The 16,541-nt window shown below is 45.0% G+C and overlaps 1 protein-coding gene across 5 annotated transcripts in view; it reads left to right on the top strand.

Moving 5' to 3' along the window:
* The window catches only part of EDARADD (EDAR associated death domain), a 60,185-nt gene that overhangs the window by 18,231 nt on the left and 25,413 nt on the right, over nt 1-16,541 (top strand). For 4 of the 5 annotated variants that reach the window (XM_038533828.1, XM_038533830.1, XM_038533829.1 and 1 more), the window contains one exon: nt 4,656-4,714. The exons of the other annotated variant lie outside the window; for it this stretch is intronic. In XM_038533828.1, coding sequence (XP_038389756.1) covers nt 4,656-4,714 — 59 coding nt within the window. The remainder of the gene's footprint in view (nt 1-4,655; nt 4,715-16,541) is intronic. 5 annotated transcript variants of the gene reach the window in all.

Below are 16,541 nucleotides of genomic sequence, written 5' to 3'. Positions count from 1 at the left end.
TGGTAGTAGCAAGAGGATGGAGTGCCCTGGTTCCCCAGGGAGGCTCATCTTAGTAATTCTTTGGGCTTGCAGGGAACTGAAACTCAATACCCTGGGGTAAGCGGGAACTGTGGCTGGTGTTTAGCTAGGGGGTATTATCCACAGAGCACAGTGCAGAGAGCTTGTACCTCTGCCTTTTGAGGCCTTCATGATTTACCAGATGCCATGGCAGCACATAATATTGAGTTTTAATCTAACATCTTATACCACAGTTGACTCCGTGGTACCATGGCATCAATTTAAATCTTAGTGATGATTAAGGCTTACAGGGTATAGAAAGGCCTCTCTAAACAACAAAACAGACACTTGACCAGAAGAGAATGGGCCATGTGGTGTAGCATTGGAATAGTGAGTGCACGGCCCTAGAAGGCATGAATTTTAGATAGGCATTGTGTATTTTGAAAAGTGAAATAAATGTCTTGGTCACTACTGGTAATGTCTGGAACTCCAAAGGGGATAGAGCATGTTCTAACAAGGCCTTACACTGTGATCTTACTATATGCAGAGATATCTGTTACTTTGATTTATATTCTGTTCATCTATGAGGCAAAAGATTCCCAGACTTCTTTACCCCAGAGTGAGCAAGTCTTAGGCAATGGTTCAAGAGTTTGTAAAAAATAAATAAAGAAATAAAACTGCTGATGGGACCATTTGTTGGCCAGGGCATCCAGCACTCAGATGACTGCTCAACGTTTGGCCAGTCGTTCTGACCCTTGAATCCTGTCTATTATAAGAGACATCCTGAAAGGGCTGGAAAGCACACCTATCCATGAGCTCCATCATGTATGATGGTGGTGGTACCATGCGTAAAGTCTACAAACCCCCACTGCTACTCACTCAGTTGATCTGAAGGGGTCCTCCAGGTAACCCAGGAATCTGAGAAAAGTAACCTCTTCCAGCTCCATGGCGTCTGGCAAGGACTGAGGATAGTGGAGGCCATCGCCTTCCATGGGTGGGATACACCAGAGGACCCAAGTTTTGCTCCACTCAGTAGCAAGGCCTCAGAAGCCATGTCAAGCTTGTACAGTGCTGCTTTCATGACCCAAGGCATAATGTGTGGCAGGGCATGGAGGCTCACGGGTACAGGGTCAGCAAGCCTCTATTTCCAGAAGAGCCTAGCATGCAGCCAGCAATCGCTGCTCTAATGGGAGATAGAAAGAAGGACCTGGGAGGGCAGTTTCTTGCATCAGAAGCATGTGGACAACTTATAGCTAGCATGGGTGGTCCAGAGACTTCTGGAAGAAAATAAAGAGGTTGTTTAAACCCCTAGAGTGAAGGGGTCTCTGAGAATGCTGGTTGTAGACTTTCGTTGGAGAGAGCCAAATTTATGGTGGACCAATTTGCAAGTAACCGTAGCAATGAGAGTAATTAAAATATGTAAATAGGGAATATGTTGTGTCCAGTATTCCAGAAGAGCTAAAAGATGTTGTGCTTGTATTAACTTGTAGGTACTGGGAGGGTCCAGTACTCTTTATTGACAGTGTCAGAGGTGGAGCAGCCCTTTGTTTACCAAATGATTCCTAGGAATTTAGCCAAGGTGGCAGGGCCATGGGGTGGGGGGGGAAACTGGAGGGGGTGGAGGAGGGCATGTTCCATTCCCTTTCCGTGAGCTCTTTTATGGATATGTATATGGCTTGAGTAGCCTGGTCACCATGTATGGGTGCCTTCAGAGATGAAGGCGCACTGCAGCTGAGAGGTTGCTAAAGCAGATGCTGAACAGAACCTATTAGCCACATCTGTAATAGCCAAGGATTTACTGGGATGGAGTCAGGAATTTCAATAATAGTGGGCATCGAGTATGGGGCCTAAGTGGATGGGACCACCATGTTAAGGTTGCAGTAATGCTCTGTGAGGTGCCATTCATTTTCTTTCAGGTTTAAGAAAGGCCAGATTTAGCTGTTAAATGGAGAAGCAGCAGATAATCAGTCCTTCACTTATCAGGTCTCATATAATAAGTTTTGATCTTTGAAGGTCCTGATTAATTTACATCAGGCCATAGTAGTTATGTGAACTAAGAGGTCTATGGGACCCCATTTTGTCAAGTCAACTTCTATCTATAAAGATTAAATTTAATATTAATTTATGGGGTCAAAGCAACCATGACCACTGTAGGATGCTCTAAGGCAATGGGTGCTGTGACCATGGGAAATTGAGGCAAACCAGTAAGCTCTCATGGCCAGGGCGAGGCATGCCTATCCTCTCTCTTACTTTCAGGAGCTCTCCTAAGATTATGTTTGCATTTAGTGGCATCTCCAGGTATAACTGTAATGAGAGTTTGCCAGTTCGTGCATTTCAGCAGATTTTAAAGGTAAATCAGAACCTGTGGTGTCAGGCACAGAGATATCTAGCATTTTTTTTTTTTTATTGAGTGCACGTGCACACATGCTATGGGGGGAGGGGCAGAGGGAGAGGGAGAGAGAGAGAGAATCTCAAGCAGATTCCACTGCATAGCGGGAGCCTGACTTGGGGCTCAATCCCACCACCTCCATATCACAATCTGAGCTGAAATCATGAGTCAGATGCTCAACCGACTGAGCCACCCAGGTGTCCCATCCAGCTCGTTCATCTATTGGCTGTGTGAAGTATTGTAGTACATGTTGGCTTTCCCATTGGGTCAAACCGTGGACCTCTGTCTTCAGATTTTATTTTCCTTTTATCTCCTCCCCAGTAGCCAGGTTTGTTTCCATCTCTCTTAAATTTCCCCCTCCCCTTTTCTTTTTGTATCACTGGATAAACTCCGGGTGCAGGTAGGTGGGGGAATCCTCTGCTCGTATTCCTGCATTTCCTCCTCCACACAACCTCAAGTCAGTACCATGGGGGTTGGGGCCTGCCCTGTGGCAGTGGTTGCTTTCATATGGTTTCAGAACCCCACGCTGACGTCAGGTTGGGACTAACCCCTGGCCATGCTAGCAGGGGTACCCAGGATCAGGATCATCATTGCAACCAGGCAGGGGTGGCCTAGTGGCCCAACAGGCAATGGGCTGAAACTGGGCTTTGCTACAGCCATGCCTTTTCTTTCTTTTTTATGCCATCTGTGCAGATTGCCTTGGGATATTTTTATTTCCACCTGCATGAAGTCTCAGCATTCACTTTCAGACAGACTTTCTGGGGGTTTACAAGGACAGTCTGGGGAGGCTGATGGCCTATCTTATAGGGAGCTATTTCTTCCTCCAGGGAATGCCAGTCAGTTTCCTTGGGGTCGGGGTCCACCTCCAAGAGGGCTCTACTGCTTATGGGCTGGGCAGGGACTATCGGGCTGGTGATTGCAGGACTGGTCCTTTGGCACGCTGGAAGCAGCTTCGGCTAAGCACAGGTGTACAGCTGGGGGCGTGGCATCAGCACAACAGCCAGGTGCCAAATGCTCCTTCCCTGTTTCCCTCAGTTCCTGGGCCACAGGCTGCCACTGCTTTGTACCTTGATACCCTTGGAAGGGGGTGGTCTCATTCCTTCCTGCAGACCTAACAGAGGTCCATCGTCATACCTATACTGGCCAAGTACAATCATGGTGCCTGTGTGGCCACCCCAGGTATCAGTGGTAGCCACCAGGCTGGACACAGCATCTGGAGAGCTCTCACCCAGCCCTTGGTAGCTGGGACTTCAGTGGTGAGCTGTGCTGTCACCACCCTTATAGATGGACTCCTTAAAGCTCAGCTGCCAAACAGCCATGGAACGGGGGTATAGACAACAACAATTTCACCTTGAGAACAAGGACATTTTAGATTGGAAGAGAAGACAAACATCGGACAAAGACAACATACTGCTGTGTAGGCCAAAGTGCAAGTCTTCCAGCAACTGGCTGTTCTGTCCAGGCAGCCTTCACTGTGTCAGCAAAGTTAGTTAAATCTGACCTGGTGTCTTCCATAGTTGTGGGCCATGCTGTTCATGATGCCGGTTGTTCTGATCACCTCCTGGATGATGGGGGAAGGATCCTGCCCTGGGGTTAGGGGGATGGCCACACATACCTGACACTAACAGATGAGAAGGACAGCAGTTCAGAGTCACTTATGCTCCTGGCCTGGAAGAGGGGGATACTGCCAGCCAGGCAAGGTCTCTGGGGTTGGCCTTGGGAACAGCATGAACAACCAGGGACTGTGGCGGCTAAGGGTGGTAGTAGCAAGAGGATGGAGTGCCCCTGATTCTGCAGAGTATGTGACTGACTCATCTGAGTAATTCTGTGGGCTGACAGGGAACTGAAACTCAATACTCAGTGGGTGAGTGCCTGGGTGGCTCAGTGGTTGTGCATCTGCCTTTGGCTCATGTCATGATTCCAGGGTCCTGGATTCGAGTCCTGCATTGGGCTCCCCATCGGGAGCCTGCTTCTCCCTCTGCCCGTGTCTATCTGCCCCATTCTCTCTTTCTCTCTGTATCTCTCATCAATAGATAAATAAAATCTTAAAAGAAAATACTCAGGGGTTAGGTGGGAACTGTGACTGGTGCCCTCCCAGGCAGTGGAGGTATAGCTATGGGGCCTCATTCATGGAAGCAGAGAGGACAGGAGACCCAAGGCCCTCTTGATTTTACCAGATGTCCAGGCAGCCCCTAATTCTGAGTCCTAATTACGGGCCTTACGCTGCAGAGCATGTTCTTTATCAAGCCTTGTGTCTTTTTCCCCCCAGCTGAGGACTGTGATCCAATTACTTTGAACTGCCCAACAAATTCTGAGATGCATCACCAGGTAAGAATCATTTCAGTTATATTTTCACCCTTAGGCACTTGCTAATCCAACAAGAATTATTTTTAGAAATTATCTTCCAGAGCTTTGAAAATTAAGAAGAGGACTTTTAGGTAGAAGAATAAGTCTGGGAATGATCTTTAAGCATCCCCGTTATATACCACGACACAACTTCTGTTACTTCCAGTAACTGTGATAACTTTAATCCATTCTCCAAAATGAATATTTGTCAGTATGCTAAACACAGTCAATGTCAGTGAATGAAAGAGCAGAGCTACTTTCTTTCAGGTGGAGCTGGTATGCTGTGAGTGGGAACCTTTTTTTAAGCCACAACAGAAGTGGATGGTCTAATAACATTTTTGTAATATTTTCCTTTTTTTTCAGACATCAGAGGTTAAACTTTAACACATTATTTGTATTGTCTTTTTCCAAAAAGCAAATCCAGGTATTGTTTTTTGATTGTGAAAAAATGGTTGTTATTTTAAACTTCAGATAGGACAAAAATGTACCCCCCCAAAATTGAGGATTGCCTGTCATTCCACTCTTCACCTTTTGAGGTATCTCTTTCCAGAAGCTTCCTTGGGTCACCGTGTGCTTTAGCTACTTCTGGTACCGTCCATCCCATTTCTTTCTGCTCGCTCAAAGCTCATTAGCAAAATTGCACAATGCTTCACATCTGCTGAACTATATTTAGAGTGTCAAATGTCTCGAAAAGCATGTCTTGCCTCAAGAAAGGCTAGTTTGATCCTGCCCATTCCATAACACCAAGTTACTTTTTAGCAAGACGAACTGAAAGTTCTGTTTAGGCTTGCTTATGAAACGTCAGTCTGTCATAAATCATTAATAGCAATGCTCTTGGATAGTCAAATCACTTTTGCAAAGAAGCAACATTATGCAGTAGTTAATAAAATAGTCAATTTTAATTGTACACAGCTCTCTTGAAAGTTGTCAGTGATGCTGCTTTTAACTTTGGTTTGGGGCTCTTCAGTCACCTGCTGTGAATATCATATTCTTATTTATTACTCCTTAGCATTTTTCTTGGAATTACAATCTAATGATTGACTTTGGCACTGACTAAATTTAAACAAATGCAGTAGGGCAGCTCGGGTGGCTCAACGGTTTAGTGCCGCCTTCAGCCCAGGGCCTGATCCTGGAGACCCGAGATCAAGTCCCACATCAGGCTCCCTGCATGGAGCCTGCTTCTCCCTCTGCCTGTGTCTCTGCCCCTCTCTCTCTCTCTCTCTCTCTCTCTCATGAATAGATAAAGAAAATCTTAAAAAATAATAAAAAATAACTGCAGTAAACTCAAAGTATGAAACTTTCTCTTTTTGCACTTCTTAATTTGTTTAACAAAATTTTGCTCCTCACATGTTTTGTAACGTGATACAAACTCACATGAAGATACAAGAATGCTACATTGTTTGTTTAGCTTGCTTTTAGGGATTTTCCAAGACCAGTTAAGGTTAGGTACAGAATATACCTTAGGACACTGTGCAGAAATTGTTTATTTTAGTGTCATAGTTCTGGCTATATGAAGCAAAGACTATCCTAAAAGATGACAATACATCTATCAACGAATAGGGGCAACTGAGGAGCTCAGTTAGTTAAGCATCTCTAGTCCCAGGGTCCTGGGGTGGAGTCTCATATCAGGCTCCCTGCTCAGAGGAGAGTCTGCTTCTCCCTCTGCCCCTTCCTCCATTCATGTTCTCTCTCTCTCTAATAAATAAATAAATTCTTAAAAAATAAAAAGATCTATCAATGAATAAAAGGAGAAGAAACCTATTCAAGATTTTATTCAGTTCTGTTTAAAAAGATATTGTCTTATATTCCTATGAAAAGTAGGACTGTACATAGCTACTTCAGTTATTTCTTTGCATAATCTATAGGATTTGTTCTCACTGCTAGGTGTCCAGAAGGACTCTTTAAAACTAACCTGGCAGTTAGAAGAAAGAAAATTCACTAGGGGAGCAACATTTAAACAAACAAACAAACCCCACAGTCCATTTTCTAGAGTCTGACATTAAAAGCAAACTGAAAATATGTTCTTCAAAATATGTAACATTTGGTGTGTTAAGGATTTTTATCATTTTAAAACTAACGTCCACTTCTTTGAATGATGCAGAGGAAAACATTGCAGCCTCCTGGTGTGCAAAGTCAAAGTCTGACACCTCGGACAAATTTCATAAAGAATCCTTTACTTTTAGGAGCTTAACACCCATACTCCATCTACTAGAGCCTGTCCTGCTTCTACAATTTATTACAAGTGGCATTTGTTGAGCATATGCTCTGAGACGAGATCTGGACTGGGTGTTATTGGACGTAAGAAAAAGCAGGAGGGAGGGACAGGGAGGAGAGAAAAACCCCGCAGAGTTTACAGACTTTCTGGCGAAGCAATGCACACAACATGAGACTCTAGATGTGGGGATGATTCACAAGGCTTAAAAATGTCTATGGAACTTGAGACACTTGGGTATCTCAGTTGTTTCAGCATCCAACTCTTGATTTTAGCTCAGGTCTTGATCTCAAGGTTTTGAGTTCAATCCCCGCATTGGGCTCCATGCTGGGCGTGGAGCTTACTTAGAAAAAAAATATATATATATATATATTTAACTTCATGTTCAAGAAAACACTTTCCAGAATGTTTATCCAACAATTAAGTTTCAACTACATGAACTACAGGCACAAACATATGGCAAATGAGACTAAAAATTTGTTCCAATTTGTAGCCAACAATCTGTGCCAAGAGGAAACCAAAGTAATAAGAAAAATAATAAATATCAGGTTACTAACTTGGAGTTAGAGGTTATAGAAAGAATTACATTCTCCTCTATGTTGTTTATTTGGTTTTACCAAACCAAAGGTATTTTATCTTTTAAGTTTTAGAAACCACATGAAAGTACTAGCTCATTTAGTTGTGACTAAAGAATCATACTAATGTAAGATGTTAATAATAAAGGAAATGGAGTGTAGGGTATATAAGAACTCTCTATAACATCTACTCAAGTTAACTGTAATTCTGAAACTATTCTAAAATAAAAATGTATTTTTTAAAAGATGTATTTTAGAGGAGGAGAGCACACACAAGCAGGGGGAGGGACAGAGGGAGGTGGGGAGAATCTCAAGCAGCTCTCCATGCTGAGTGCAGACCCTGACATGGGGCTCAATCTCACGACCCCAAGTTCATGATTGAGCTGAAACTGAAGAGTCCAATGCTCAATTGAGCCACCCAGGCGCCCCAAAAATAAAAATGTATTTTAAAAAGCACACTAAGTAAAATTAAGAATCTAAAAAAATTAAAAACCTCATTCACAAGTCCACTACTCTAATATAACCATTTTTTTGTCATTTGGATGTATTCCCTCATACATTTTTCTTCACATGAAAAATTATAAAAATTGTTTGTAAATATATCTTGCTTTTGTCATGTAATGTTATCTCACAGATATCAAGTTTGCGACATGGTTGCACCATCAGTTTGATTGGTTGCTGGTATTACCGTCCCTGACATGGAAATTGATTCTGGGATGCATGTCCGAGGGTAGGGTGGTGATAGCAGCCCTGCTACGAGCAGTGGTACATGTCAGTGCTCTGAGGAGAGAGCCACTGACAAATACTTTGCCTGGAGCTGAAGTATTAGGAGATTCTAGGTAATAAAACTGAGGGATGCATTGGAGCCAGGGCCCCAGACACCTGAATGCCAGACACCAGGTGGAGGGAAGGTATTGGGGATTGTAAATGATGGCCACTTGACCATACTGGGGAGCCCAGGGGGATGGCAGAGGGGATGAGGCTAAATTTCAAGCCTGTAGCTGGGAGCTATTCCTACTAAGACTATAAAGAGAGAATTCAGGAAGAAGGTAAGATTCATGTGTTGCTGGGGTTATGTTCTGTTTGTGTGTGAGCTGTGAAGAAAGAGATGAAGGTTTGTAGAAGTTGGGGTATGTGAGATTTGCGGCAACGCCCAGTGAGTACCAGAAAACACAGCTCTAGGTACTGGCTTAGGACTCTCACAGCAAGAGGTTACACCTGGGTGGCTCAGAGGTTGAGTGCCTGCCTTTGGCTCAGGGCGGGATCCCACAGTCCCAGGTCAAGTCCCACATCGGGCTCCCTGCATGGAGCCTGCTTCTCCCTCTGCCTGTGTCTCTGCCTCTTTCTGTGTGTCTCTTCTGAATAAATAAATATTTTATTTATTTATTTTTTTATAAAGAAGGTTACAGCTGAAGCCTCAGGAGTGAATGAGACTGCCAAGGAGAGAGGGGAGAGAGGAGCCAAGGGTAGAAGCTTAAGGAACACCTCATTCTAGAGGCCAGAGGAAGAAAAGGAGTTTAGAAGCAGAAATTGGTCGAGACAGAAATGTAATTGCAAGTCTTAAAGAGTGAGTGGGTGATAAGAAAGTCTGCTTCCTTAAGGGAGCAAGGAAAAGTATTCAATTCTTGTTTGAAGGTGTTAGAAAATACAGGAAAAAAGCTGCTTTTTTCCAGGATGGGAAATAGCAGATCTTAAAAGATAAAGTATTACTAGGAGTGGAGAGATTCAAAACAGGAAAAGAAGAAGAAGTGTAATATTAGTGGGGTTTGTTTTCCTTTTGGAATTAATGTTCCTAGCAAATATTGTTTGGTAATGTGCCCAAAAATGTTCTGGGGCAGGGGAGCACCTGGTGGCTCAGTTGGTTAAGTGACTGTCTCTTGATCTCAGCTCAGGTCTTGATCTTGGGGTCATGAGTTCAAGTCCCCACATTGGGCTTCACACTGAGTGTGGAGCCTATTTAAAAAAAAAAGTTCTGTGGGGGAACACCCAACATACTGATTTCCCTGAAGGTATGTATAATCTAGCAGGGAAGATAGAGGCACACATATATCAGGCAAAGTCATCCGAGGCGCATATCAATGAGTTAGCATTTTTAAAGTAAGAATCTCAACTTTTTCAGAGACAAAAGAAGGCTGGAGAGGTAAAGATGTAAGCATTCTCTTAGATGTAAAGACTCTGGGAGCTGAGAGCTGATGTCAGATCTGAGCAGCCTTTTGCATGGCAACACTTAAATGGATCTAGTGAGGAGATTGGGGGCTACAGGGTATGTTCTGTCCATACAGTAGGAAGGCCAGAGGCCGTCGTGAACAAGGCAGTGGCATGGTAGCATTTGATTAATTGGAAATGGATTGTGACAGGATAGATGATGCCGCATCCATCTATCCATTACGTATTTGATACTGTCACTCTTTTAGATGCTGGGGATATAATGGTGAATGCTTAGAGCTACAGTCAAAGTTAGCATTTGAAATCTCCAGCCTGGAGAGCTGAGTAGGAATGTTTATGGATACTCCCAAAACAGAGGCTCTGTAGGCAGGTAAGCTGAGAAACTCTTCCTTAGATTCTTGGAGAATCTTAGCACATATCTATAAGGGAAAGGAGAGAGAGGAGACTGCTGGTTGAGTTCATTCAACAGGTAAGCAAGCTTCTCCCACCACCTGGGCACACCTGTCAACCTGGGCATCCAGCAAGGTTAACAGCTCCACTTTGGAAAATGCTGCTCTGGGCCAAGGTCTTGAGTGCCAGCATGGGAGCATGGTCTTGGTCTCCCAGCCCTGGGGGGCTTTCTGGAAGAGTCTCCCCATAGAATGATGGCATAAGAACAGAGTTTTAGACAAGTCGGCCTAGCAGTGGATCGTCTAGGTGATAGCTAGGGAGAAACACTGCGGTAGTGGTGCTCACCCAGGAAAGCGATTTCAAGGGCTTAGGGGCAGGATGTAAAGGGGAGAATGAAGATGGGAGGGTGCCATTCCCAACATCTGTGCTGCTGTTGCAAAGCACCACGAGTAGAATGTCATGGCTCTGGAGCCTATAAGTCTGAGATCGATCCTTCTAGGGTGCTGGGGACAGACTCTGTCCCAAGCCTCTGCCCTTGCTTGTCAATGGCCATCTCCTCCCTATGTCTTCACACCATCTTCCCTATGTGTGTGCCTCTCTGTATAAACGTCCCCTTTCCATAAGGACACCAGACATGTTGGCATAGGGTCCACCCTCATGACGTCACTGGAACTTCATACCTCTGTAAAGAGCCCATCCCCAAATACAGCCATGTTATGAGGTGCTGGGGGCCAGGACCCCAATGTATCTCTTTTTTTTTTTTTTTTAATATTTTATTTATTATTTATTTATTTAAGTCACAGACAGAGAGAGAGAGAGGCAGAGACACAGGCAGAGAGAGAAGCAGGCTCCATGCACCGGGAGCCCGATGTGGGATTCGATCCCGGGTCTCCAGGATCGCGCCCTGGGCCAAAGGCAGGCGCCAAACCGCTGCGCCACCCAGGGATCCCCCCAATGTATCTCTTTGAGGGGGAAGAGAACATAATTCAAATCATAGAAACACTTGCCAACAGAACAAAACAAGAACCAAAGGACACCACGTTCTGAAGGAGATGAAAGGGTTTGGCATCAGTCAGGGCTTGGGGCTGATGCAAAGGGAAGCATGGAAGGCTTGCTCAGGGAACTGGTGACCTGAGTGCATGGTTGGCGGGGAGGGGGGGTGACTGTCAAAAATAGGAAAACAACTAATTTGGGCAGTGAGGGAAAAATGAATTGATCTTCCTTAAGCTCTTAAAATGCCATCCAGCACATCATAGATGCTTCTGGGCATGTAACTAGTAAGTGAGGAACAAATAGAGTATTTCATAGAGTATATAACATACATACATACATTTCATAGAGTATAACATAGAGTATTTCTACTGGTAATGGTGCTCAGAGAGAAGTAGGGGAAGGGGACGGTGAGGGGGCCACCAAGGCAACATGGAAGTTAGGGATAGGGAGTGGGAATCAAGCTTGCTGTATTCGGGGTGCCAGAGCAAATGATGCATTTTTGGAACATGTTAAGAAACAAAACGAGGAAACCAGTCAAGGCAGAAGACTTGCAGAGTCCCCAGAAATCAAGAGCCATGCTAATTCAGGTGTGCGCAGCCTTACCCCTTCCGCCCACCCGGGCCCTCCCTCATGTGGCTGCGTGGCTTGCAGGGGACCCACGAGGCCAGGTTTCTCCCTCCAGAAGCTCACAGAGGAGAGCTGAGCTGGCAGGACATGCAAGGGAGCAAACCCAGCTCGAGGCGTGGACTTTGGGGTGTTCTAGGGCTCTCTCGTGCTCTGGGTCAATCCTGTTATCTGGGGGGAGTGGGAGAGCAGGAGCGAGCCCACCCTGCTGGCCACCTGTGAGAAGAGAGGCAGGCGGGGAGAGGAGGGAGTGCGCCCGCCTGGTGGTAGGAGCTCTGAGCTTCCAGAACCAGAAGAGGGAGGGCAGAACCTTCCCAAGCCGGAAGTAGATGCACCCACTTCCCCTCTGGCAAACAAAATTGCTGAGTGGGAGGGACAGCACCTGGCCATGGGTTAAATTCACCTGTTGCCAGCGAGGCTGATGTATGAATAATAGTTCATGTTAACCTCCATCTGTAGTTGAAGTTACCATGAGATTAGTCACACATGTGCCTCTTACCCTTCGTCTGCTGTATCCTCTCACCACCTGCTCCTTCTTGGCCATTTAGTCTATGAATCTGGCACATGATTTAGGACACAGAAGGGGCAGGGGTCCTTCGCACCTCAGGTGGCAGCTATACGATCCGGCCCTATGGGCCGTAATAAGAATCCTTAAGGCAGATTTTTAAAACATGTGAAGCATCTATTAGCAGCCCACACAAAACAGATTTCAATTTTCCTACTAAAATTAGTGCCCACCTAAGATCTGTTTAGCCCAGTGGTTCCGGCCCCTGACTGTACATGGGAATCACTCGGAGGACCTTTACAATATACCAATGCCTGGGTCCCATCCCCCAGAGATTCTAACTGAAATGGTTTGGGGTAGTTCTTAATGTCCTGGGAACTTCACTGCACGGCAGAGTGAGGAAGGCCAAGGTGGACCACGCATCCATGGGATGTGGGGTCCAGACATGCCCACAGCATTAACATTCATTTTCCATGCATGCAGGCTGCTCCACCTGCTACCAGGTATAGCCCTGTGTGGCATCTGTCTCTGAATTTCCCCTTTTTCTAAGGACACCAGTCCTGGGGCATCTTGGTAGCTCAGTGGTTGAGCATCTGCCTTCAGCTCAAGGCATGATCCTGAGTCCTGCTTCGGGCTCCCCACAGGGAGCCTGCTTTTCCCTCTGCCTGTATCTCTGCCTGTCTCTGTGTGTCTCTCATGAATAAATAAATCAAATCTTAAAAAAAAAAAAAAAAGGACACCAGTCCTATTAGATTAGGGGCCATGCTGATGACATCTCTTTGACCTCATTACTTCCAGAAAGACCTTATGTCCAAATATCGTCAGGTACTGAGGTTAGGACTCTGATGTATGAACTTGGAGTGGGGGACCAGGAGTGGGGAGGCACAATTCAACCTAAAACAGCATTCAGTGATTTGGTGTTGATTATATTACAGCATTTATCTTGGAACCTAATATTCAGTAGGAATTTAATAAGTGGAATGGATGGATGAATATGCATCTTCTGGCATCTGGGGTACTGTGTATACTGACTGCTAATCTCTGCATAAAATATACACCCTGATTGTTTACATCCTCTTGCAAGCAGAACGCCAGAGGTTTCCCAACTAACCTCCAAATAGATTCATATTCTTATAAAAGGGAGATAAGGGAAGTATTATTTCCTTTTTTTCCTTTGTATAGATAAAACTATTTTGTATATGGTTATGATCACAGTGTCCAAACAATGTAATGTTTTCTTTCTTTTTTTTTTTAGAGAGAGATTTATTTATTTATTTTAGAGAAAGAGCACAAGTGGGTTGGGGAGAGAGAGAGAGAGAGAAAGAATGAATCCCAAGCAGACTTCCCACCAAGTGTGGAGCCTGATGTGGGGCTTCATCCCATGACCCTGAGATCGTAACCTGAGTCGAAACCAAGAGTCGGATGCTCAACTGACCAAGCCACCAGGGTGCCCCTCCTTTTTTTTTTTTTTTTTTTTTTTTTACTTAATACAGTATCCTAAGCATTCTAGGATGTTAATGGGATGTAATCAATAGAATAATAATTATAATTATAATTAACATCTTTAAGGCCAAGAGTTATACCAAGCACTCACCTGTATGAACTCATTTCATCTTCCAAATGACCCTAGGTGGGATGTACTATTACTATGTCTATTTTAAAGGTGTACACTCTGACACAGAGTGGTTAAATAATTTCTTTAAGGTGACTCGGCTACTGAGCAATAGAGCCAAGATTTGAACCACATAGGCATTCTGATGCCAGACTCTGTGCTTGTGGCTGCTACTGGCCTCACCATGGGCTTGGGAACCAGACAGACCTCCTAGGCCCCTAGCTCTATCACCCTGAGCTGGTTACCTGATCTGAAGTCAGTTTCCTCCTTTGTAAAATGAGTAGAGTAGTACCAGTCCCCTGGCACACAGTAAATGCTCAATAAGTATCTAGTTATATTGCATTTAAATGAACACCATGCTGTCCTTAATTAACTCTTGGCCTCAAAACTCAAGCTTGTCTCCTTACCCCAGCTCAGGCGTGATTGAAATTTGAGGCCCAAAGAGATATGGATGTATTTCCCTATCCTAACCCAAGTGAGAACATAGCACCATATGTGGACTGAGCACTCCCAGCTGGATGTTCTCATCTGTCCCCAACAGCCAACCCCAGGCACTTCCCTCCAGGGGTGTATCACACCTCTCTTACCTGAGTAGGGTCCTTTCAAGATGGCTCCAGTCCATTTGGCCATGGGAAACTTGTAACTTCCTCATACATGCAGGTGAGGGCCTCCCAGTGGCAGAAGGGTTGCTCCTGGAGGGTCTACACATCAGTGGTCATCCAGCCAAGTAGTGAGAGGTTGGTCTCCACCTTCCAGCAAGCACCCTTCACAGGCAGTGCTCCTGAGGCACCCTCACCTGGCATGAGTGGGCAGAGAGGCTCCCTTCCTCCTGATGGCAGGGGATGGATAACAACCACAGCCCTTACCTCTTCCGATTCTTCAAAGAAATCTCTTATATAAGCTGAAGGTGGTGTTGAGGTAATGCTCACACTGCCACTTTGGCCACTTCTTTGCTAGTCCTTTGGGGTTTACCTGGCACCTCTCTGTGGAATGTGTGCATACCAATGTCCTCCACTTTTGGCCCCAATCAAAACTCTTATTTATTTAGATTTTATTTATTCATTCATGAGAGACACAGAGAGAGAGGCAGAGACATAGGCAGAGGGAGAAGCAGGCTCCTTGCAGGGAGCCCAGTGCTGAACTTGATCCCAGGACCCCGGGATCACGACCTGAACTGAAGGCAGATGCTCAACCACTGAGCCCCCCAACGCCCCCCAGCGCCCCCCTGGCTCCCGCTGTCAAAACTCTTAAGACACTAGGAAAATGTCCCATCTCATATCCCGTTATATTCTTGGCCATGAGGTAATTTAAGAGTTTCTTTATTGTAGAGCTTGACATTGTTTCAACTGTTTTGCTATCTGAAATACTGCTGGAGTGCACGTCCTTCCCCTGCCTCTCCCTCCCCACCCCACCCCCCATGTAAAGCTGTAAATTTCTTAGACTTACATTTGCATTTGTGTTGACAGACTAGACCTAACAGACCAGACCGCCAGTCTGATCTTCCTCCCAACAAGTTATAAGAGATCAAATCTGTTTCTAGTGACAAATGCCACCAAATAGAGGATGGTGTTTTATCTATTGAAAGCCTATTGATAACTGATTTCTTCAAAATTCAATAAGATGTCTCAAAAATAAAGTTGTACATTATGTTGCCCAGAGTAGACGGGTGCCCACACCCAGTTTTTAAGCCATGGAATGCCAAGCATGCTTGGGATAGTATCACACAAAGTACCGCAGGATGACCAAGACTGAAATTCTCAACCCTCTGTGAGCTAGAGAACTATCTTAGTTAATGATTGATGCTAAAGTCGCAGCCCCAGACCTTGTGGCCAATCTTGTGTCTTGTTTATTCACTAAAGAAACAGAAGTCTTTTCTTTCCAAGGACACATGTTTTGTATTTTAGGTGGGACTCTCCCCCATGGCCTTGACCCCTCACCTACCATCCGTGTCTGTCTTTCTTTCTTTCTTTCTTTCTTTCTTTCTTTCTTTCTTTCTTTCTTTCTTTCTTTCTTTCTTTCTTTCTTTCTTTCTTTCTTCTTTCTTTCTTTCTTTCTTTTCTTTCTTTCTTCTTTCTTCTCTTTTTCTTTTTTTTTAAGCTCTTATTTTAGAGAGAGAGAGAGAGAGCAGGGGGAAGGGCAGAGTGAGAAGGAGAGAGAATCTCAAGTAGACTCTGCATTGAGTGTAGAGCCCAATGTGGTTCTCTATTCCAAGACACTGAGATCGCAACTTGAGCTGAAACCAAGAATCATATGCTCAACCAACTGTGCCACCCAGGCTATCTCTGGGTCCTCACCTGCCTCCCAGCTCCGAGAGGCCCATGTTCTGCCTATTGTGCCTTCTCTCCTAAACTCTTTGCCACCAGGCCTAAGTCACAGGGCAGCTGAGCATGCGAATCCTGACAATTTAGAAAGTGGGTTTGGGCCAGACATTGCCTACTGACAGCTTGGTATTGTTAGAGCCAAAGGGACCCATGAAAATCATGTTGTTCGTGATTTCTTCTGTTTCCATGAAGGGAACCAGAGATAGTTGATGAGGCAGAGAGTTGGGACCTGTGCCTTGTCCACTGTCACCTTCCCCCACCCCCCATACCCAGCATTTCTGAGTCAGTCGCAGCTGCTGTTACCACTTCTGCTGAGCCTCTTGCCTAGGGAGCTTTTAGGCTTTTCCCAGTTCTAAATGCTAGCTGTCTGGCAGAGTAAGCTTGGGTAAAAGCTACTGGAATAAAACCAGA

This window comes from Canis lupus, chromosome 4, assembly GCF_011100685.1.
Source record: "Canis lupus familiaris isolate Mischka breed German Shepherd chromosome 4, alternate assembly UU_Cfam_GSD_1.0, whole genome shotgun sequence".
Lineage (NCBI taxonomy): Eukaryota > Metazoa > Chordata > Mammalia > Carnivora > Canidae > Canis > Canis lupus.
This window is presented reverse-complemented; position numbering and strand designations above follow the sequence as displayed.